Genomic DNA, 24,841 nt, shown 5'->3' with positions numbered 1-24,841 from the left:
TTCTTTCTTTCTTTCTTTCTTTCTTTCTTTCTTTCTTTCTTTCTTTCCTTCCCTCCTACCTTACTTCCTCCCTTGACCAAACTTGAACTTTAAAGGAGGAGCATGTTAAGAGTGGGTGCCAGGGAGGCCCACTCTGCAAAGATATTTTGCAATTAACAGAGTACAGGCAAGCTCTTCTGAGCTTGCTGTCTTGGTGATTGTGTAGGGACTTTTCTATTAGCCTCTGCCTGTTGTTTTCCTTTGTGTGTGTGTGTGTTGTGTGGTATATTAAAAAAGAGTTATTTTGTTTCTTGAAACTCCAGAATAATACTTTCATGTTTACCTTTCATATCCACTTTAAAAGGTTGGGATCAGTTTTACAACTGGGACCGTGGCTATGAAGCCTTCCGAAGCATGGCCTTCAGTTCAGGCTCATGCCTCTGAGCTTTAATCACAAGCAGATGCTCTTCTGAATCAAGAATTCCCCTCTCTGCCTAATCGGCCTGAGCAATGAGCTGCCTAACTTGGATCCTACAGGCTTCTTGAAATCTCCACAGGCTGCCTCACTAGCATGCTGGTAACGTGTAGAAGATTGATATTTCCCAGGCCCAAGCAGGACTTTGAAATAATACCTATCCCTTGCAGAGAGCGATTTATCTTCCCTTCCTCCCTAAAGTGTTTTCTCATTCATGATCTCATTTTATCCTTCAATAAGTCCTGGGAGTTAATCAGGGAAAGTTGAATTTTCCCTCTTGGAACTTAAGGGCCTGATGTTAAGTAGCTTGCTCAAGGTCACACAATTAGCTCAGACTCCTGTCTGGTATTCTTCCTACCAAAATGACACTAGTATTTACTTTGTCTGTTGTCAAAGTTGTCAAGGGTGTTTTCAGGAGCTGGATGAATTCAGGCTGTCATTTATAGAGCTTAGATTTAAGTTACACTTGTAGTATCACTTAGTGTTCTGTATTTTTCTGCTGAGTCTCAAGCTATACATCTAAGGCAGTCAGTCAGTGGGCCTAAAATTATTTAGGGTAGCATGTTCAGTCGATACTGGTTCAAAAGACAAAGATATAGCCCCAAATTCAGCATAAAAGTGCTCTTAACCAGTGATCCATCTCTCCAGGTCCCAGATACAGAGTTTTAAAAAGCTTTCTCTACGATCCTCCTCTACTCAGTAAGGTCTCTGCTCCATGATGAAGGAAAAGGCTGAGCTTTACTTCAGGATTGCTATGTATAATGACCTGAAGTTAACACAAGAGCTCATCTTACAATCTTGTAGAGAACTGTGGCCATCTGAAGACTTAAATCCACCTGTGTATTCAGGTAGAATTGTGGTAAGTGGCACCTGTGTCAACATGTGACAGCGAACACAGAGATGTGGAAACATCATATTTGAAATATCCTAAAGCTAAGAAAAACTTGGGTAACATTGAGGATCTTATAATTAAGGCTCCTACCAAGAGACGCAAATGTGGACAAGGTCATCTGCAGAACTGGTGACAGTTAGGAGCTTTGAGCTGCACTTCCAGCTTTGGTCCAGTTAGTGTAGACTTCTAACTTAGCTCCAGCACCTTTATTTCCTTTTCTATGCAATACATAATTTAATGGTAGTTCACATGAGCTGCTGGTGCTTTTAATCTGAAGCCAGGGCCAGGAAATTGGGAGTTTTTTTCCCTCCTTTTTACATCTGGTAATATTTACCGCAAGAGCCCGAGAAGGAGTTCTTGGTCTGAGAGAGGAGAGGAGGGAGGCAGAGGACCTAGAATCAAAGCGTTCATTTCCTGTTCAGCAAACAACAGATCATGCACGCTGTGCACATGACCAGAAGGAGAAGAAGTGTTCTCTTTCTGAGCCCAGACATATACTGCCTTTGATAAAAGCTCCTTATCTATGGTAGGCTATGGCAGAGGCTCACACCAGATGACAAGAATAAACGAGTCTGCTTCTGCAGGACTTTGCTTCTACATCCTGCAAAGTAAGGCTGGGAACATGGAACTTCGTGGGCTGCAACATTCACATTGACGAGTCTAGGAGAAAGAAGCTATGGGAGCAATGATAAATTAATGGTGGGACTGCCAAAAAGTGCCTGGCACGCTGCTATCTGAACTTCTAAAATAAAGGTTTCTTTTACTTTCTAATGTTAGTGAAATCCTGTTCCCTTTGGGAATACTATTATGAAAGAAGTTTAAGATGTCATGTGTTGAAGAAAGCACTTCCTGTCACCTCTCCCCAGCCCTCCGCCCTTGTGTTCTTTCTGCCTCCTTATCTGTGATGTCAGTTAACTGAGCCTTGGCAGAAGTGGGGCTAATAAAGATGTGCCCATTTAGGGCTGAGCACTCAATTTCTTATTTCAGCACTTTGTCTAGTTACATATCTCTCCACCAAGAGCAGCCTATGTCTACGGATATAACTATAAATATCGAGAAGGCAACTTGACAACATGGTTGTTTAGCAAACTAATATCAGGTTCTATCCTAGGGCCTATGACTTCCCAAGTCGAGTGCTTGGGAAGATTATCGTACCACACTTGAAATTCCCTCATGGAGCAGGTCTCAGATTCATTCAGAAAGCAGCTAGTTGCTTCCATAACAGTCATGCCCCTATTGTGCCCCTATTGTGCCAAGGTCCTCTGTGACCTACATCACACCTTCTGGCATTATGAAAGTTAGCCAGTGGAGAGGAATTTTCTTGGTTGGTTGAGATTGATTCCTCTACATTCTGTAGTCAAGGTATTTGGTATCTTCAACAATAGGTGTTTTGTTTTGTTTTTTATCATGTGGCTGTGCTGTGTAGCCAAGGACAATGGCAATAGCCTGCGTTGTTTTGGAGCTCTGTGGGAACGCCTTAACTGACGAATCCCAGGGACGTACACCATGCCTTGTGTTGTGATTTTCATTTAGTATTCCATGACCTTCTGAAAGTATTACTTTCCACCTATGCTGGGTAGCTCCACTCAAACTACATTTTTAAAGTTGTATTTTGAAGTTGGTTTACTAATTAGTGGGTTTCCATAAGGCTTTTTCAATAGATCCTTAGTTTTGGTGAATGCCCTCGTTTACACCTCCTTTTTCCCATTATGGCTTAATCCTTTAACCCTCAGTATTTCCCTCTCTTCTTTCATCTCATATCTTCTACTATCTTTACACTTTCTTTTTTTAAGTTGGCTTGTGAGATAAAAGGCTTTCATACTTCCTTCCTTTGGGCTAGTCTTCTCCTTCAGCCCCTGATGTCCCTTAAAATCCTCTCCCTGTTTAAGTCTTTCTTCCCCCAGAATTCCTTCTCACAACTTTAATTTATAATCTACCACCCTTTCTCTAAGCACGTTCCCCAAAGGAACCTTTCTGGTTTCCTGGCTTCTACTTTGCTCCAAGTTAAACACACAAAACAAAGGATTGGAAGAAAAATTTAAAGAGAGAATGTTTTGTATGTATCTACATTCTCGCTGTTTATGATGCTTTTGTAGATACAAGTTCCTATGCAGCATTTTTTTTTCTGCCAAAAAGCATGAATGTCTACTTAATACAGATCTCTCACAAGAAAGTCTCAAAATTTGTATGGGTTTGAGTAATATATATTAATTTTACCCTTAAATTTGAATATTAATTTTACTGGGTACAGAAACTTAGATTGACAGATTTTTTTTTCTTTCTTAGCTACTGAAGGATGTGGGATTGTCTTTTTAGCTTATGTAATTTTAATGAAAAGTCTTTAATTTTGTTCCCCTGTTTAGCTTGTGTATTTTTTTCTCTGGATATTTTAAAGAGTTTCATCATTTTTCAGCAAGTTATTTGTATTTTTTGGATTTCTCTTATATTGGAAGAACCCCTAGACCTTTAGAATATGTTTTCTTACTACATGAGAGAGATTAGCTCTCAGTACTTGAACATGGTTATAATACTCTTTTAACACCATTTGCTGTAATTCTGGAATCTGCATTTATTAACCTCTTTGTTTTTATTTGTGGGTCACTATTTCCCTCTTGGCATGCTAGGTAATTTTGTATAAGATATTGATCAATAATTGGTTTGCCATCTAGAATGCATCTATTCATCTTAATTTGTTTCATTATGCAGTTAATTTACTTGTAGATTCATTTAATATTTTAAGGCCTTTTACATTTATTTTTTGTTTACATCTTTTTATCCCATTTATTTGTTTATATATGTGCATATACACATATGCCTCAGTGGGCGAGGAGAGGTTCGAGGGTGTTTGAGCATTGGTCTCTCCTCTTACTGTGTGGGCCCTGAGACGGGAACTAGGGATGTTAGGCTTGGAGGCCAGTACCTTTGCTTGCTGAGCCATCTCATTGGGCCCTTTAAACAAGTGTAATACAACTAGATTAGTAAGTCCAGGTCACTAGTATTTCTGTTTATTTTTCTCTGGCTTTTAGCTGTTTGTTTCCATTTCTTGTTGTACTCTTATTTGTAACTGAATAATGAACACTGAAAAAATTATGAAGCTCATTTGAGGATATGAATACTGTCCTTTCAATTTCCTTTCATTTAGAGAATGTTTTTATTGGCTTTTGGTAAGAAGTCTATTTAAATTTAGCTTGACACTGAGCTGATTCAAGAATCGAGATCAGTGTATAGTGAAAGCTCATCTCCTGATTGAGGCTATCTCTTAAAGCGTAAGTTTTCAGGTGGCCTAACTACATACCTAGGATATTTGTCATGCTTCCTCCTCCTTGATGACTTTTGAGCTCTAATTTATGTCTCTCCAGTTATCAGTAAATGGACTATCTTAGTTTTCTGTTTTGTAATAAAAACTCAAGGCTGAGCAATTTGTAAATAAGAGCTTTATTCAATTTTCAATGCGGGAGCCTGAAAGTCTAAAAAGCATAGTACCAGCTCTCAGGAGGGAAGTCAAGACAGACAATGGAAAGGGGCCAGGTTTACTCTTTTCTTCTAAGATTTATTTTTATTATTTTTAATTGTGTGTGTGTGTGTGTGTGTGTGTGTGTGTGTGTGTGTGTGCCCGTGGGGCTGAAGTATTAGGTTCTCTGGTAAGTTACAAGCAGTTGAGAGCTGCCTTGCCTGATGTAGGTGCTGGGAACCGAGCTCAGGTCATCTGCAGCAGATGTATGTGCTCTTAGCCACTGAGCCATTTCATCTCTCCAGCCCTCCAGGTTTGCTCTCATCAACAGTTTGTCATGAGAACTAACAGAGTGTTCCATGAGAATACCCTTCATTCCACATGATTTCCAACTCTAATATAAAATAATTTCCTAATCAAATACACACTTTTTATCTTATACACTTTTTATCCTACAACTTTTACATCTCTTATTTTTGTCCAGCCTTAGAGAGTAGGCTAGTACCTTCAAAAAAAGTTTAAATGCATAGTTGTAAATAGGAAAAAAGAAAAAACAACCTTTTTTTTGACCTATCTTTAGGATTACTGTGAGGACCAAGCAGGGTTATAACATAGAAAGTCTCTAAAAATGCAGAATGAAATGCTGCTGCTGCTGCTGCTGCTGCTGCTGCTGAGGCTGATGGTGATATTGTAGTCACATTCTGACTGTGATGGAGGATACTCCCAAGGCTCTACCACCAAACATCATGCTGGCCATTGGTCATAGTAAAGATATAGAACCAATATTGAATTTTACCAAATGTCTTTGTTCACCAAGAAAACCATACATTTAAATTTTAACGAGGGTGTGTGTTTATGTTTTATTTGCCCGTGCTTTTTTGGTCTATAGTGTGTGTGTGTGTTCCTGTAGGTTTAGGGGCACAAGAACATAGGTACATCTGTGTAGAGGCCAGAGCCATTTTTCAAAAAATATCTTGTGTTTTGTTTTTGTTTTTGTTTTGATACAGGGTCTCTCATTGGCCTGGAACTCACCAAGTAGGTTGGGCTCACTGGCCAGCAAACCCGAGGACCCACTTGTCTCCATATTGCCTGCACTGGACTGAAGATCACCATGCCTGGCCTGCTTTCTTTCTTTTTAATTGTTAATTTCTACTTAGTGTGCGCCCAGCCCAAAGATTGGGTTGCCCACTGTGAATTTGATAGTTTGGATAGATTTAGTTTTTCTTCTCTCTTTTTTTTTTGTTTTTGTTTTTTGTTTTTTGAGTCAGCCAGTTCACATTTTCTATCCTTCAAGTGTCTGCGTTTGATTCCTTAGGCTCCTCACATTCTCAGTGGCAATATCTTCCTGGGATGGGTTCATCTGACCCTCGTTTTCCCTTGCTAGTCATGCTACTCCTGAAAGTACCTTTGTGTAGCCACCAGACTGTCTTGTTGGGGGTTATTCTACATTTTGTGAAGGAAGTGGCTGTTTCTAGTTATTTGCATGAGGCTCCTTTAAGGGGAGAGTGAAACAGCCCTCCAGGCCAGCAGCCCTTCTCCTTAGCTCACAGTTGAGCCCCTCATGACTCAGGGCTCAGCGTGTGTGCACTGCCTGCACCTCTGTTTCTGCAGAGCTCAGTTGCCAAGCTGTTCATAATTTAAAGTCCGCTTCCTTCACCCTACTTCAAAGCCACATTGCTTCTTGACATGAGTAATGTTTCCTTGTCCAGCGCCACCGCCTCTGTGGTCTTCGCAGTCAAAGAGAGGTCACAGAAGCCACCCTCACCCCCACCCGCAGAGGCTCTGACACCTTGTTCCGACTGTCCCCAACAGGTTTTGCCCCTTGTGTCACGCCAAGCATGTTGAAGAACTTCACTGTTTGATTTATTTGCTGTCCTCAGTCACAGATGTCTTGGTAGGTGTTCCACTGTACCCTTTGACCTTTTCTGCAGGCAGTTCTTCTCAAATTTTGTAACCTCAAAGTTATAGGAGTCTCTCCTCGCTTTATCAAAGGTTGTTTTCTTCTTTTTTAGTTTTCATTGATGCTTAGCGAAAACCATTGAGAGGCATTTTTAGTCAGGTATTTTCTAATCAAGCATCACAAACGTCTGTTTTGAGAAGCCCATTATTACTTTATTAAGATTAATTGATCTAAGTGGCATATTTGTAAATTTTAAGAATTCTGCAATTTTCAGAAATGCCACATGAAGTTTATAAATTTTTTCTGGTCCCTTAATACTTGTTACCTTCTATCTTTCATATGCTCTTATTAATATATACAAAAGCTTTGCCTATTTGCATTCTAACATGATTTGCCTCATAAGGCATAATTTTAATTATTGGGTGATCTATAATTGTATCTTCTTTGAGAGTTTCCCATTGTTGTTTTATTTCTTTTGATAGCTTTTCAACTTTGTGTGGATAATATGTCCTGCTGTCCCCAGCAGGGTTAGTGAGTGTGCCCTTGTGTCTCACCAAGCATTTTGAAGAACTGCACTGTTTGATTTATTTGCTATCCTCAGGCACAGATGTCTTTTTCTTCAAGGTATAGGACATGTATGTTTCTCAGTCATTTGAAAGTTTTGTTTTATTTTTTGCTGTAATTTTTATTACTAATTTTATATTTGATATTACATATATTAGTCTACATAGATCTATATGATGTTCTATGATTATCTTCACCCCTTACTCTTGTTCTCCTCCAACTCCTGTTCACCTTGTCTGCTTCTCAGCTCCTTTCCTACTTCCATGATTAAAAAAAATATTCTTCTAGATTAACTTCAAAATCATGTGTTGAGTTTCCAAAACTAAACCGTCAAGCCCACTGGGACTGCAGTGAGTTTATTTATTTGTTTGGGGGGGAAAACATGACATGTTGACATGTTGATAATATTAAATCTTTGTTGGTAACATGATATAGTTCTCCATTTAAAAACATTTTTATTTTATGTCCTTTAATAAAAATATTGTGGCTTTCTTCAAAATTCTGCACATCTCTATTGACCTTAACTCTTAGGTAATGTTTATTGACATGCTGTTAGTAATGTGATTTGTATTCTAATTCATTATTGCTGCAAAGTGGTGAAATACTGAGTTTTATCTTGTAATGACTACATTTGATGTAAAGGTATAGTGCCTCCCATAGGCACATGTGAAGGCAGGCTTTGAAATGAGGGCTCAGTGGAGAAACTGGTCACTGGGGCCAAGCTCGTGATTTCTTAGCCCAGCACCACTTCTGGTCTGCTGTCTCCGGCTCTCTCGCATTCCTGCTGCGCCTTTGCCACTGAGATGAGCTGTATCCCCTTGTGCTGTGATCCAAAATTAATTCTTCCTTCCTTAATTTAATTCTTGCTGGATACTTGATCATAGGCAAAGGAAAAGGAGCTAGTACCACTTTTGTTAAATTTCCCATTGTTTTTAGTTGTTTTCGGGTTATTGTTTTGAGTTTTATACATCATTAATGTTATCTACATGTGTTTGTTTTTCTCCTTTTTTCTGACATTCATATTTAATAATTTTCTTTTCTTAATCCATTTTTATTGATGAACTTTCTCAGTAAATCCAGCAGGCATTTTTTTTTTATCACAGTAGGAATGGCTCTTCTATTTTATTATTGTTAGTGTATTTATATAGACTACATACAGGTGGGCTTATTAAAAATATTCTTGCTGGGCCTAGACAGTGTGCTGACCTAGAAACCAGGTGAAAACTGCATTTGGTATGTGACGCAATTGTTATCTGTGTCAAAAACCAATGATTAGTCAAGGAAGAAAGGAATGTGATTAACCATGAGGTATAGCAAGCATTAGACCACAATGACCTTGACATAGGTTGTTCCAGAGGAGTGGTTAGGCTTCATACAAATTATTAGTCATTGTGTGAAATAACAATATTTAGATAAAAATATTAAAAATTGAAAATAAAAGTGAGGGGAGAAATCTTAAGTGAACTTTGAAAATGTTTGATAAGCACCTCAAAGTGGTACAGTTTACTTAAACCTGAGAAAGTACTTCAGTGAAAGTGCATCATCACCACTGATCAAATCTTTAGGTCCAAGACTTCAAGCCAAATAGATACTTTTCTTAGAGAGAAAGGACAAAGCCTAGCATTGTGGTGGCTACATTACCACACAAGTGCTTTTGCCTTCAGAGTAGCTGAAATGGATCTCTTGTCTTCCCATGAGTGAGATGTTCATCTTGTCAACCTGGCATGACGGAGAGGCATCAGTGATATAAGGAGAGCATACTTCTGGGTACGCTAAGGGCATTTACAGCTAGCATTCACAAGCATGGGGGCACTTGCCCTAAATGTGGGTGATACTAAACCGAAGGCTTGAGATCTAGATGGAATACCAGAGGCACAGGAGCAAGCCCTCAAACACAGATGTTCTTGTCTCTCTGCTTCTTAGATGCTCTAATGTGAGGGGCTTGCCACAGAGGGCTGAAAGCTCCAGCAACATAAGCCAAAACAACCAATTGAGTTGTTTATGTCAGATATGCTATGACGGTAATGAAAAGTGACTATGAGCCATTGGCAATTTCAAGGTAATTGTAGCAGCTAGAAGAGCAATTTAGCAGCTAACTGAAGATCACCTTGAGAAACTGTTCATGCAAAATAATATCAAAATCTGAAACAAGGAGTGCTGAAAAGAGTGAGACTGTAGTAGCTACATTTGAAAAATAGCATTTTATTTCATCCTTGTATCTCAGAATTTTCTTCAGTGATGCTGATGATTGATTTTGACTGGGTGTCGACTTTTCAGACATTACTCCCCATTCGCAGCTCCATCTGCCCAGTCACTCTCCCTGGCAGGTAGGTTTTCCAATTTCTGATACTTGGAGTCTTGTTCCTCGACCCAGCTGACTAAGCGCCTCTTCCATGGTCCAGTTGGCAACAGGATTTTCTGGTCTGCTAGGCAGTTCTACTCATTTGCGTGCATTCTTGTTTCTAAACTTGACTTGCTTTTACCTTCTCATTATTGTCTTTAAAATCTAGCGTAGGAGCCTACCACAGAGGTCCTCTAGCTCTATCTAGCAGTGTATCAAAGCAGATGCTGAGACTCATAACCAAATTTTAGGCAGAGTGCATGAAAGAAGGGGGAGTTAGTATGACCTGGAGAGGACAGGAACTCCACAAGGATCAAATAAATATATCAGGGCACAGGGATCTTTTATGAGACTGTTTCTCCATCAAGGACCATATATGAATATAACCTAGAACCCCTGCTCGGATGTAGCCCATAATAGCTCAGTATCCAAGTGGGTTCCCTAGTAAAGAGAATAAGGATTATTTCTGACATGAATTCAATGACTGGCTCTTTGACTTCCTCTCCTTGTCCCCCCCGCCGAGGGAGGAGCAGCCTTGCTAGGCCACAAATTAGGACATTGCAACCAGTCCTGAAGATACCTGATAAGCTAGGGTCAGGTGAAAGGGGAGGAGGACCTCCCCTATCAGTGGACTTGGAAGGGGGCAGGAAGGAGATGAGGAAGGGAAGGTGGGATTGGGAGGGAAAGGGGGGGTATGGCTAGGATACAAAGTGAATGACCTGTGATTAATATAAAAAAATAAAATATAATATAAAAAAATATCTAGCTCTGGGATTACCTTCCCTATGAACCAGATCCATATTCCACCAGCAGAGCCTACCTCTACCTCTCCTTTCTCTCCAAAGCTCTTTGAGTTGTTCTCTTTTCTGGTCTTTATCACAATAAAACTTGGCTCCGTTTTACAGCACTCCTCAAGAACCCTCGCATGCATGCCATTAATATGCCGTCAAAGCACAAGCGAGGCAGAGGGAGTGGCATCCACAAGCCAGGTTTCTGACTGGTGAAAGAGTGAGAGAAGACTTGAAGATGAAACCCCAACTGTGGCAAGTTTTGTCATAGGACATCAAAGACTGTCAGTCCTAATCAAATGAGAGGAAAGACTGGAAGAAGCATTAAAAAAAAATGTTTACTCATTAAAGAGCTGTGCGCTCATGGATTGGTAGGATTAACATTGTGAAAATGGCCGTCCTGCCAAAAGCAATCTACAGATTCAATGCAATTCCCATCAAAATACCAACTCAATTCTTTACAGACCTTGAAAAAAAGATTCTCAGCTTCATATGGAGAAACAAAAAACCCAGAATCTCCAAAACAATCCTGTACAACAACAGATCATCTGGAGGTATCTCCATCCCCGATCTCAAGTTGTACTACAAAGCAATAGTAATAAAACTGCATGGTATTGGCGTAAAAACAGAAAGGAGGATCAATGGAACCGCATAGAAGATCCAGAAATAAACCCACACACCTATGAATACTCGATTTGACAAAGAAGCCAAAACCATTCAATGGAAAAAAGACAGCATCTTCAACAAATGGTGCTGGTCCAACTGGATGTCCATATGCAGAAAAATGAAAATAGATCTCTATTTATCACCCTGCACAAAACTAAAGTCCAAGTGGATCAAAGACCTCAACATAAAACCAGATACTCTAAATCTGTTAGAAGAAAAAGTGGGGAACAGCCTAGAACTCATTGGCACAGGAGACAACTTCCTGAACAGAACACCAACAGCACAGGCTCTAAGAGCAACAATCAATAAATGGGACCTCATGAAACTGAACAGCTTCTGTAAAGCAAAGGACACGGTCATCAAAACAAAACACCTGCCTACAGATTGGGAAAGAATCTTCACTAACCCTTTATCTGACAGAGGACTAATATCGAGTATATACAAAGAACTAAAGAAGCTGAAAAGCAGCAAACCAAGTAATCCAATTAAAAAATGGGGAACAGAGCTAAACAGAGAATTCTCCACAGAGGAATGTCGAATGGCAGAGAAACACTTAAAGAAATGCTCATCCTCATTAGCCATCAGGGAAATGCAAATCAAAACGACCCTGAGATATCACCTTACACCCATCAGAATGGCCAAAATGAAAAACTCAAGGGACAACACATGCTGGAGAGGTTGTGGAGAAAGGGGAAGCCTCCTCCACTGCTGGTGGGAATGTAAACTGGTACAACCACTCTGGAAATCTATCTGGCGCTTTCTCAGACAATTAGGAATAGTGCTTCCTCAAGACCCAGCTATACCACTGCTAGGTATATACCCAAAGTTTGCTCAAGTACACAAAAGGGATATTTGCTCAACCATGTTTATAGCAGCTTTATTTGTAATAGCCAGAACCTGGAAACAACCCAGATGTCCATCAACGGAGGAATGGGTACAGAAATTGTGGTATTTTTACACAATGGAATACTACTCAGCAACCAAAAAGGAGGAAATCATGAAATTTGCAGGCAAATGGTGGGATCTAGAAAAGATCATCTTGAGTGAAATATCCCAGAAGGAGAAAGACAAACATGGTATATACTCACTTATATAGACCTATAAGATATAATAAACATAATGAAATCTATACACCTAAAAAAAGATAATCAAGAGAGAGGACATGGGGTAAGATGATCAATCCTCGTTTTGAAAGACAGATGGGATACGCATTGAACATTGACAGGCGTCTACTGAGCGCATTGGAAAGTCTCTAACTAGCGGTGTTTTCAAAGCAAAGACTCATGACCAAACCTTTGGCAGGGTGCAGGGAATCATAAGAAAGAAGGGGAGTTAGACTGATGAGGAAAGGATAGGAGCTCCACAAGGACCAAAGATATCTGGGCACTGGGTCTTTTCTGAGACTGACATGCAACCAAGGACCATGTATGAATGTAACCTAGAACCTCTACTCAGATGTAGCCTGTGGTAGCACAGTAACCAATTGGTTTCCCATAGTGAGGGGAACAAGGACTATTTCTAACAGGAACTCAATGACTGGCTCTTTGGCCTCCCCACCCCCCAAGGGAGGAGCAGTCCTGTTAGGCCACAGAGGAGAGCTTTGCAGCCAGTCCTGAAGATACCTGATAAAACAGGATCAGATGAATGGGGAGGAGGTCCCCCCTATCAGTGGACTTGGCAAGGGGCACGGTGGAGAGGGAGGGAGGGAGGGAGGGACTGGGAGGGAATGAGGGATCGGGACACGGCTGGGGTACATAGTTAATAAAATGTAACTGATAAGAAAAAAATAAAACACGAAAAAATAAAATAAAAAAATAAAAATAAAAATATAGCTCAAAAAAAAGAGCATGTGCACTGAATTGTGAAGGATATCAACAGTCAGAAGCTCTTGGCTGTCTGAAAATAATGGTCCTTTTTGACCATCTGGCGAAGTCTGTGAAACTTTTCTTAAAATAATTATTTAATTGAATAAAATAATATATTGGAATTACAAAATAAAACTGGTTATACTTATAATTGTCAAAATATTATGTTTGTGGCCTACACACATACATACTATTAAATTAACATAATACATTACAGTATGATTTATTTAAAATACAGTCATATTACACTTTAATTTTACTTGTTAAAGACAGTTTCAATGTAAAGCCCATTGCTTCTTAGCTTGAATAAAAACACTGAGTATCAGTTATTTTGATTAAACAGCATGTTAGGTAGGTAATACCAGAAAGCACCAAGTACTGTGGTTTTTGTGAGAATTTGTGACTGTTGATATGAGAACATGTGAAAATTTGGAGTGTTTAATTGTTTGATATGTGTGTTTCTGCAGTCCCCTCCTGAGTCCTGCCTTTTTTTTTTTGGCTTTGTTGGTCTCCTTGTGTGGCTCCTGTCCCCACTGGTCCTTTTATATCCTCCTACTTCCATAAGACTCTATGTGCTCTGTCCAAAGTTTGGCTGTGAGTGTCTGCACCTGCTTCTGTCCCCTGTTGGATGGAGTCTTTTAGAGGACATCTATGGTAGGCTCCAGTCCTGTATCCTCTCTTCTACGGCTTTCAGCTTTCGGTATCTATCCTGTTTTCTCTTCTGAATGAGAATTGGTTAGGGATTAACCAAAGACTATACACAGAGAGGACCTAGACCTACTGCTCAGATGTAACCCATAGACAGCTCAGTTTCCATGTGGGTTTCCTCATAAGAGAAAAAGAGACAGTCTCTGACGTGAACTCTGTTGCCTGTTCCTTGATCTTTCCTCCCTGGTGGGGTGACCTAGCCAGTTCACAGAGGAAGAGGATCCAGGCAGCCCTGGTGGTGAGCCATGATATGCTAGGGTCAGACAGTAGGAGAGGAGAAGTTTCCCTATCAGAGGACTAGGGAAGGAAGAGGGAGGGAGAGCAGCTGGAGGGTGGGGAGGGTGGAACTCAGAGGAGATGAGGGAGGGGGCTACAACTGGGATACAAAATGAATAAATTATGAATAATAATAACAAAAATTTAAAAATATGTGCATTTCATGCTGTGCATTGACAGGCAAGAATGTAGTATTTATATGCAATTTTAGCAACAGGTTAGCTACTACCATACTTTTGAAGTAAAGACTATTAGACTTTTTATCATTGTGACAAAGTACCTAGCACAAACAACTTAGAAAAGGAAGGGTTTGTTTTGGCTCACGATTTCAAATGCTCCAGTCCTTGATCTTTGTCTACTTGTGACTCAAAACAGTGAAATAGTATATCAGGACTTGAAACATAGTGAAACAGTGTATCCTTGCAGTTAGAGCATGTGGCCTGGGCTGTTCCCCACATGCTAGACAGGAGGTGGAGAGAAAAGATGTGTGCACTGTACCGTCTTCCTTTTCCTCTTTCCTTCTAGCCCAGTGGTTCTCAGCCTTCCTAATGTTGTGTCCCTTTAATACAGTTCCTCAGGTTGTGCTGACCGCCAGCCATGAAATTATTCATTACTGCTTCATAACTGTAACTTTGCTACTGTTAGGAATTGTAATGTGAGTGTCTGGTATTCCGGATATCTGATATGTGACCCTAATGGGGTCGTGACTCACAGGTTGAGAACTGCTGCTCTAGCTTGCGGGATGGTGCCAGCAGGGTATAGGGCAAATCTTCTCATTAATGGCTCATTGCCGGAAATGCCCTTACAGACATTTACAGAGATATATTTACCAATCCAGGTACTTCCTAATCCAACCAAACTGATGGCCAAAATTCAGCACCAATAGGGATGTGTTTACATGATGCTGTAAAAGAACTGTAGCAACCATACCATGATATAAGACATTTGTTATTTCTCTTGATAGTCTGCGGTGGTTTGAATAACAGTGGGACCCATAGGTTCATATATTTGAATGCTTTGTCACCTGGAATTAACACTATTTGAAAGAATTAGGATTGGGAGGTGTGGCCTCATTCAAAGCAGGTGTGGCCTTATTGTGGGAAGTGTGTTATTAGGGTGGAGCCAGGCCAAGTGTCCCCTCTCTCGTGGCCTCTGGAGTAGCAGTAGCTCTCAGCTACTGCTCTAGCATCATATGTGCAGCCATGCTCCTGCGATGATAGCAATGGGCTAAACAGGCTCCCAGTTAAACGTTTTCTTTCGTAAGAGTTGCCCTGGCCATGGTGTCTCTTCACAGCACCAGAGCAGTGACTAAGACATAGTCATAGGTGTTGCTAAGGTCGCTGTGCCTCACTGTCTATATTTATAATGAAGAAAATGTCTAGCTAGGGTTTTGTGAACAAAAGGTTATTTTTGCCTGCTCATGGTCATAGTTTCTACCCAGGATCCAGGTTGCATTCATTTGTCTTAGAATCTTTACTCTCATCTCACTTATGACCTCCACCACATTCGTCATGGAGTGTTAGACAGTAACACTGGAGCCAGTCTCAATTCCCTCTTTGACCTAGTGCTTTAGTTTAATTGGTACTAAACCTCAAAGAAGGTGTTTTGGCAAATATGTTACATTCTACATGGTGAAATCCAAGAAGAGTGAACTAGGCCAGAAGCCATAGACGCTAGTTGTTTTCAGATGAGAAGAAACGACTTGCTGTTAGAACGAACTTGTCCTGCTTTTTCTCAGGCCTTGAGAACATTTGACTCACTTGTATTTCCATGATGACCCTTTCTCTATGTTGACCATCTGAATTAGAGGCTGAGGGTATGATGGTGGACTCACATATATTAAATCCATCAGAGTTACCCTTCAAAGCATATTCTGAATTTAGGACTGTAATCAAAGAAATCAGTTTGCCTTTGTTTAGTGCTTTTTTGTGTTAATGAAGATAATGTGTGGAGAAAAATACCCCTTTTTACTGTAAGCTTAGAGCCAATCACATCTTGCAGTCTGGTGTAATCTGCGTTTAGTTTTCTAAACATCTACGTTTAAAAGTGTGTGCATTTGAGCTACATGGAGTACCAAACACCTTTATGAAAAGTACATTTAAGATGTTAAATCTAATACTTCTCTGTAAAGTGGAACACAGTGTTCAAAAGTTGAATACACAGGGCCTTGTTCTCTTTTGTGTAGCATTTTGTGAGGTTTTGAAGAGTAACAGAAACTTTCCCATGAAATTCTCAACCCAGAACAAGAACTAGACACTTAAGGTTTGAGTTTGAAAGTTCTGATGTTCTGTCTGTTTTGTTTGTACTCATGGTCAGTATGAAATGCATGCAGAAAACATCTATTGTTAACAGAGGGCAATGTAAAATGGCCACAGAAAATTTAAGATATCAAGTGAGGGAAGTTAAATGATGGTATTAGCTTGAGAAAACAAAGTCTAGATTTATTAAAACAAGTTGATTGCATTGCATGTAAGATGTAGCTTATCATGACAGGTGTAGCAGGAACACCTGAGAACTCACATTTTTTTTTAAATGAAATTCTTTTTTAATTCTTCTTATTGAGACAGGATTTCTTTGTGTAATAGTCCTGGCTGTCCTGGAATTTGCTCTGTAGACCAGGGTAGTTTCAAACTCAGAGACACAGCGATCAACCTGCCTCATTCTCTCCAGTGCTGGGATTAAAGGTGTGAGCCATTAAACCTGGCTGAGGGCTCACATCTTTATCCAGAAGTAGGTGGCAGGGAAGTTAAATGTTGACTTTTTACAAAGGTTTATTTTTACTTCGTGCGTATGAATGTTTTAGCTGCATGTATGTGCACCACGTGCATGCCTAGTACTGTGGAGGCCGGAATAAGGTGTTGGATCACATGGAAGTTGAGTGGCAGACGGTTGTGGACCGCTATGTGGGAGCTAGTCATTGAAAGCACAGCAAGTGCTCTTAAATGCTGAGTCAGTTCTCTAGCCCCTAAGTGATATTTTGGATACACATTTTTGAGAAGTGATGTGAGATATATACTGATGTGTTTGATCTTAATTGTCAACATGACTGGATTAGAGAGGTCCTTAGGAAACATACTTCTGACTCTGTCTATAAGAGTGATTCCAGAGAGATTTACCTGAGAAGCAGAGACTCTCTGTGAATATCGGCAGCACCATCAAGGAGAAACCAAGTGACACATTAGCAGCCAGATTATCTCTTTTGGTTTCTGACTGTAGATGTAATGTATTTAACTGCTTCCTGTCTCTGTTGCTCACTGCCAACTTCCTGGCCGTGGGGGAGGGTGTAGGCCCTCATGCTGTGACTCAACTGTTTTCCCTTGAGTTACTTCAGAGCAATGAAAAAGGGAACCAATAGAGAGAGGAGAGATTACAACAGTCTCTTTAGGCTTTGATTTTGCTTAGTGTGATTATGTAGGGTCAGATTTTGCAAAATCTCTCAATCTCTTCAATCAACTTTTCTTATGTCTTCTTCCTACTTTTGTATTCAAATTATCTACTTTGAGGTGCCTTTGTTTGTTTTACAAAACTTACCATTTATAATCTGTTTGTCTTATATCATTAAGTGTTATGAAGAGTTGTGAAGATTGTATTCCCATGAAGGCAGATGTCAAGGTAGTTTATGAGTGGGGAATGCTGTTTTAGTTAGTTTTATAAGTGTATAATTTATCAATGAGTGTTTTAATTTCAGAACTCCTCTCTCCTACTCATTTGCCTATCTGGGAGTAAGGTATGGGGACACTCATTTCAAAACTACTAGTCATGAAATTATAATTATATCTGTTTTTCATGAACACATGAGGGAAATTGACATTACAATCATATATATATATATATATATATATATATATATATATATGGCATATTAGTAAAAGGTCTGTCCTGTATAGGAAAGATTTCCAGTTGCTGACTTGTAGAAAGTGTCTTGTGGAGTAGGGCTGAGCTTTTTAACAGTAGGAAGTTTCTAACAATTTTGGTGTCATCTGTCTTGGAGAAAGGAACCTTTCATTGACTTAAGATCAGGGGAGTAAGAAAGATTGCCTTCTGTAATCCGCAGCCTTTATCTTCAACTTACTTTCACTGTTCCAGGTCAAGTAGTTTGTTTGTTTGTTTGTTTGTTTGTGTTTTGGAAGCCCAGAGAATAAAAAAAAAATCAGCAGTATGTATGTATCTATGTGTGTATTAGCCATGACACACTACACCGTGAGGGGTTTTGTGACGATGGCCATGATAGCTGTTATTGTTACTTATAATGGAGCAAGGATAGGATGCATTTATGGGCACAACAGAAACTTACAACAACTTTGTACAGTGGGAGCTGTTGTTTTGATTTTTCTAATGAGAGATCTGATACATAAAAAGGTTGAGTAACTACCAAAGGGTTGCTGCTTAAGTACTGGAAAAGCCAGGATTTGAACCTAAATATGTGACTTCAGGTCCAGACTGTTATGGTTTTCATTCTGTTTGTGGTCACTTAGTGTTAGAGATTCCTCACTCGCCCATGTACCTTCCCCTTACCACTCTCAGTTCCCCTCATTCCACCACAGAAAAAAGCTTGTGTTCTGAAAGTCTAAGGTTTGGGTGAAGTTAGGAGAGTCGTGGCCCCAAAAATATGTTACTGAGAAATACTGAGAATATTTGCAGACAAGAAGATGGAAGGAGATAAGTAAGATAGAACTATGCTGATGGATCAGATATTGTATCATTTACTTATTGGCTAATATTCACTTGCAAGTGAATACATACCATACTTGTCATTCTGGATCTGGGATACTCACTTAGGATGATTTTTTTTTTCTAGTTTCATCAATTTGCCTTCGAATTTTATGATGTCATTTATTTTTAAACAGCTGAGTAGTACTCCATTGTGTAAATGTACAATGTTTTGTTTATCCATTCTTCTGTTGAGGGACATCTAAGTGTTTCCAGTTTCTGGCTTTTACGAATAGAGCTGCTATGAACTTAGTTGAGTTGGTGTCCTTGAAGTAGAATGGAGCATTCTTTTGGGTATATGCTCCAGAGTAGTAGATCAATTCCCAACTTTCTGAGGAACTCATATTGATTTTCATAGTCGCTGTATAAGTTTGCACTCCCACAAGACTAGAACAGGTTTTGCCAGGAGTTTCTGACAGATTTCTGACAGATGTGAGATGGAATATCAAAGTGGCTTTTATTTTCTTTCATTCCCCTGATAGCTAACGATGTTGAATATTTTATTAAGTGCTTCTCAGCCATTTGTGTGGACGTGTTCCCTTCTTTTGGTTTGTTAGTATGAGATTATTTCCTGTGTTCTATGGGTATAGTATACCTCATTGGGTTGGATTTTTTCTTAAGCACCTTCTATAAGGCTGACTTTGTAGATAAATATTGTTTAAATTTGACTGTATCATGGAATATCTTATTTTCTCTATCTATGGAGATTGAAAATTTTGCTGAGTATAATAGTCTGGGCTGGCAGCTGTGGTCTAGTAGAAACTACAACACATCTTTCCAAGCCCTTCTGGCTTTAGAGTCTCCAATGAGAAATCAGTTATAATTTAAAATGTCTGACTTTATATGTTACTTGGTATTTTTCCCTTGTACCTTTTAATATTTTTCTTTGTTCTGTATGTTTAATGTTTTGATTGTTATGTGGTGAAGAGATTTTCTTTTCTGATCCAATTTATTTGGTATTCTGTAAGCTTCTTACTTCTTAGTAGGTATCTCCTTCTTTAGCTGAGGAAAATTTTCTTCTATGAGTTCATTGAAAATATTTTCTGGGCATTTTATCTGGTAGTCTTTATGTTTCCCTCTCTACTGCTACTATTCTTAGATTTGGTCTTTTCATAGTGTCTTACGTTTTCTGGAAGTTTTTTGTTAAGAATGTTTTTAGATTTAACATTTTCTTTGGCAGATGTATCTATTTCCTCTGTTGTATCTTTAATGCCTGATATTCTCTCTGCCATCTCTTGCCTTCTGATGGTGAAGCTTTCCTCTGTAGTTCCTGTTTGAATCCCTAAAACTTTTTTCTTTTGCATTGTACAGAATTCTGAAAGATTTATTTTATTATTTTTTTAAAAAATTCTTTATTAATTACTTTATTCACTTTGTATCCCTCCCCCCCATGTTTCTCTCCCTCCTCCAGTCCCAATCCCTCCCTTCCTCCACCCTCTGCATGCATGCCCCTCCCCAAGTCCACTGATAGGGGAGGTCTTCTTTTCCTTCCTTCTGATCCTAGTCAATTAGGTCTCATCAGGAGTGGCTGCATTGTCTTCTTCTGTGGCCTGGTAATGCTGCTTCCCCTTCAGGGGGTTAACTTCCAGAATTTCCTCCGTTTGTTTTCTTTATTGCTTCTATTTCTGGTTTCAGGTCTTAAATAGTTTTATTGATTTCTTCAATTGTTTGCTTTTTCTTGGCTATTTATTTATTTATTTATATTTTTTAAATTAATTACAGTTTATTTACTTTTTTCTTGGCTTTTTAAAAGGGATTTATTCATTTCTTCCAATTGTTTGTGCTTTCATAGATTTTAAAGATTTACTCATTTCCTTTTTGAGGACCTGTATCATCTTTGTAGAGTTGGTTTTAAGGTCTTCTTATGCTTTAGTTGTGTTCAGGGCCTGCTGTGGTAGGATAGCAAGACTTCAGTGGGGACACAGTGCCCTGACAGTTACTGTTTGTGTTCTTATGCTGACATCTAGGCATCTGGGTTTGGGGTGATAGGCCTGCTGGGTCTGTCTTTGTTGGGTGGGTGTTTTGTTCCTTGGTTTCTGTTTCCTCTCTGGATTTTTTTGCTGAGTGTGAGAGTTGTGTGTTTCCTGTTTTACTGGCCCGCTCAACTAGTGTGCTCACAGGAAATGCCTGCTGGTGTTGGAAACGGGGGTACGGCAACAAGTGGGGGCAGGGGCAGGGGGTGATGGTCTGTGAGAGCCACAGGAGATGTGGACACAAGGAACAGAGGTTGCAGCTGCTGAGCTAGAGGAGAGCCTGAGGGAACACAGCATTAGTCTTTATGGGGTTAAACTGGGATGTTTTAAGAGCAGTCTGTTGCATCTGAATTACCCAATATACCTGAATTTTACATATATTTACATATTCTCCCCTTATCTAATTTTAATTATGGTAGATAACAGTGTGCTTGTCAAAACTTCCCAGGCTTATTGGGTATATGATGAAGTATAACCCCTGTTTCCTTATCCCTGCATTTACATTTCTTGAGGTATCTTCTACTGTTGTTTGGACATGAGATGTCACCTGAAGGCCTGTGTGTTGAAGGCTTCCCTTATCAGTGGACTAGGGAAGAGGGATAGGGGAGGAAGAGGGAGTGAGGGTGGGACTGGGAGGAAATGAGGAAGGGGGCTACAACTGGAATACAAAGAGAAAAAATTGTAAGTAATAATAATAATAGTAATAATAATAATAGTAATAAAATAACAATAATTTTAAAAAGAAAGAAAAGGTTTATTAGCCCACAGTTCCAAATTGCAGTGCATTACAGCTGGAAGTGACAGCAGCAGGAGTCGAGGGAGCTGGGCATCTTGCATTCATAATCCGGAGCAGAGAACAATGAACACATGATTGCTAGTGCTCAACTTGCTTTTGTAAAGTCATTTTTATAACAGCAGTAGGAAAGGGAGACACTTACTATCTATCCTTTTCACACTTTATCCTTTCGCTTCTCCACTGTATTGAAGACTGAACCCCACAGAATTCTGTGGATGCTAGCCAAATTATGTACCCTCAACTCTGGTTAATGGTAATTTTATTTATTATTTCTCCAAATTATTTATAAAAATTAGAATTAATATACTAAATATTTAAATAATGAATTCAGTAAAAATACTTAACTGTCAAAAAACAGAAATGTACATGTCTACTTACTGTAATATATATATAAGATATACAGATATGTATAGATATATACATATATATACACAGATAAATTGTGTCATTCAAACTGCTACTCAGTCTTCTAGTTTCATAAGAAAGGGTTGCAGAGGTTTTAGCTCTTCATTTGCATACAGCCATTCCTAACCAGACTTTGAGAATGTGAATCTTCAGATGTCTGATGCATACCACTTAATTCTTACTAAGATGTGTAAAGGGGGTAGGTGAGAAAACTTGAGACAACATGCAGATATACCATTGAAATCACTTTATGAAAATGAAATTTGTTTTTAAAACACTATGAATTTCCAGTCAATAGAAAAGTGTGTTTAGAAAACATTTATTGAACACTTAATGATGTCTTTGACGTTGTAGGAAATTTGGACATAGTTTCTGTTCTTGAGAAGACCCAAAACTAGTTTGGAATAAGTGTGTGTGTGTCCATCATTTGCTTGTATCTACCATTTGGATCTATAGTGGAAACAGACATATAAAGAGACCACTCCTCAAAGTAACCTTCCTGTGAATAAGTTGTCCTTTTTGCCTGCCCTGGAGCACAGAAACCATCAAGATTTCTGAAATCTTAAACCAGAGCTCAGGAACTATGCATTCAAAGTGAGCACCAGTAGCTAAGTGCCGTGCTGCACGCAGCATAAAAGTCTGAAAAGTCATAAAAACAGTACAAATGGGTTCCCTATTTCTTTTCCAAGAAAAACCTCCTAATGTGTTGCTGATGAGGTAGTCGGGTCATGTGTTCTCCGGGTTGCCCTGTTTGTACAGAACCAGCAGGCAGAACATTTAGTTAACCCAGTGACACAGAGGAAATTTGTTTTCCATCTACCCTTTTACAGTAACAACTCAAAATGATTTTTTTTTCTTCAGCTAACAGTCCTAATGAATAAACTGTCCATTCAGGCATAGTACCCACTTCCCTCTTCTTCTTCCTCCTTCCACACCCTCCCATACAGCTCTCCTGGCTCTCTCCAGATCCCATGGAGAGCCCATTGCTCTCCTCATTGATATTGAATGCACATATGTAAATGTATGTACATATGTATTCCTAAATCTTCTCAGTCGGTACAACGTTACCTGTGTGCATGGCTTCAGGCTGACCATAGGCATATTAGCAAGAACTCAATATTAAACATGTCTTTAAAATTATTCTTAATTCAAGATTTTTATGTGTTTCAAACTGTCCTTGCCCTAATATCGCCAGAGTGAATGTTTATTGCCGGTATATTACAACATAATTACATGTGCCATGGCATGAATGATGAGGTCAGAAGACAACCTAACGCTACCTGAAATGACGAGGGCACAATGCCAAGGCAATGTCTTGGGGAGAGATATGAGAAGCTCAGAGTTAGTGGCAAGAGATTAAATGAAAACATTTATGGGGAGAGAATCAGAAGAACCGAGTAGTAAAGTGATGCTGGCTGTGGATGGAGATGAAGAAAGAAAGCCTAATGGTGGATCCCTGGGCTTCTGGCTTGCTCAAATGAATGGGGCTATCTCTTGAGACAAGAAACACTGACTACAAGGGCAGACATTGGCTGTAGTTTCCATCCAGCATATCTTGGGAATTATGTCCCAGCATTCATTTAGGGGAAACCCCATTTTCAACGTCGATATCGGAGCTTTCGGACAGAGTCGACTCTTCTCCAGTCTGAGGGCAGAACATGTGACACAGCATCACATTCTTCTGGCCACACCTCAGGGATGGTACCAGTGGACCAGAACTTCTGTTGAAACAAGTCTTTGGAGTATGATCTGGTAGAAGTTCTACAGGCATCTTAAATTCACCAAAGACAGCCAACACATTGGGGAAGAGATCTGAGAGAAAGAGAGAAACAAAATCTTCATGGCATGTTTTAAAAACTGACACAGGTAAAGAGACCACATAAAGAAACTAGTTATAGGGAGGAAGATAAGTTCGTTTATACTAAGATGTAATACATCTTAGTATAAATGTACAGTAGGAGAGTACATGTATGGATACTTTCTTGAATTGTTTTTATATTTCAATTTTTATTTGCTTTTTTAAAATAGAAGTTTACTTATATGGGTTCACAGCTTGGGATGCTGAATATCCAAGATTAAATAGCCATTTCTTCTCAGCCTCCAGTGTTACAACTCAAAGTTATCTGCTACAAACCAATGTCTTAGGGATTAACTGGGATCCTGTGGAGGGAAATACATATATACACACACAAATACAGTTTTCCCTTTCAAGGGGCATCCCTACTAATCCCCAGCTTCTTTCTTTCTTCTTCAAAAAAAATAATATTTTAAAATGGTTCATTGAAAATTTTATACATTTATAGCAGTTTTAAATCATATCCATCTTCCACTCCTTCCCTCCAACTCTTCCTATTGCCCCACTCTGTATTCTTTCCAGTTACATGTCCTCATTTTTTTGTTGACATTATTAATAACCCCTAATTCCAATTAGGGCTGCCCATATGTGAATAGGTATGGGACCATCCTCTGGGGCACTGGACGCTTGACCAGGGCCCCTCCCAACCCATTGCCGGGACTTTGACTGGCTTGACCCTGTGAAGGTAACACGGCTGCTCTAAGGTGATCTATGCAACTGCCATGTCAGGTCCAGAAGCCAGCCTTTCAACAGCTCTCCTCCCACCTGAAGCCTTTAATCGTCCTTCCGTCCCCAGAAGTCCCTTGAGCCTTGACTGGGGGAGGTTGACAAACATGGTTCCTCTACATCTGAGCACTCACAGTTACCTAGGGTGTGCCCTTTGAGCAGTTATGAGCCCCGGCACTAACCATTACACACTTCAAACAGAAGTTTCTCTGCCCAAAGTGGAGAAAACGCAACACTAAGCACATAATCGTAACTACTTTGAAAGCAGTTTGACAGCGTGGGCAGCTAGCAAAACAACGACGGTACCTGCTAGATAGGCCCCAACTCTTAATTACTTTACCTGAGTACTACCCAGTAGGCGCCAATCCTAATGTAGCCAAAGATGAACTTCTGATGCTCCTGCATTTACCTTCCAAGTGCTGGTTATTGATCACCACGTCTACCTTACACAGCACTGTGGATGAAACCCAA

The 24,841-nt window shown here is 39.6% G+C and overlaps 1 protein-coding gene across 1 annotated transcript in view; it reads right to left on the bottom strand.

Moving 5' to 3' along the window:
* Pmch (pro-melanin concentrating hormone) overlaps positions 1-24,479 on the bottom strand; it is a 69,456-nt gene extending 44,977 nt beyond the window's left edge. The window contains exons 1-2 of the mRNA XM_055627789.1: positions 24,410-24,479; positions 23,381-23,601 (exon numbers count right to left, since the gene is read on the bottom strand). Coding sequence (XP_055483764.1) covers positions 23,381-23,601; positions 24,410-24,479 — 291 coding nt within the window. The remainder of the gene's footprint in view (positions 1-23,380; positions 23,602-24,409) is intronic.
* Between the last annotated feature and the right edge of the window lie 362 nt (positions 24,480-24,841).

The sequence above is a fragment of the Psammomys obesus genome, unplaced genomic scaffold, assembly GCF_907164565.1.
Source record: "Psammomys obesus unplaced genomic scaffold, mPsaObe1.curated_primary_1811, whole genome shotgun sequence".
Lineage (NCBI taxonomy): Eukaryota > Metazoa > Chordata > Mammalia > Rodentia > Muridae > Psammomys > Psammomys obesus.
This window is presented reverse-complemented; position numbering and strand designations above follow the sequence as displayed.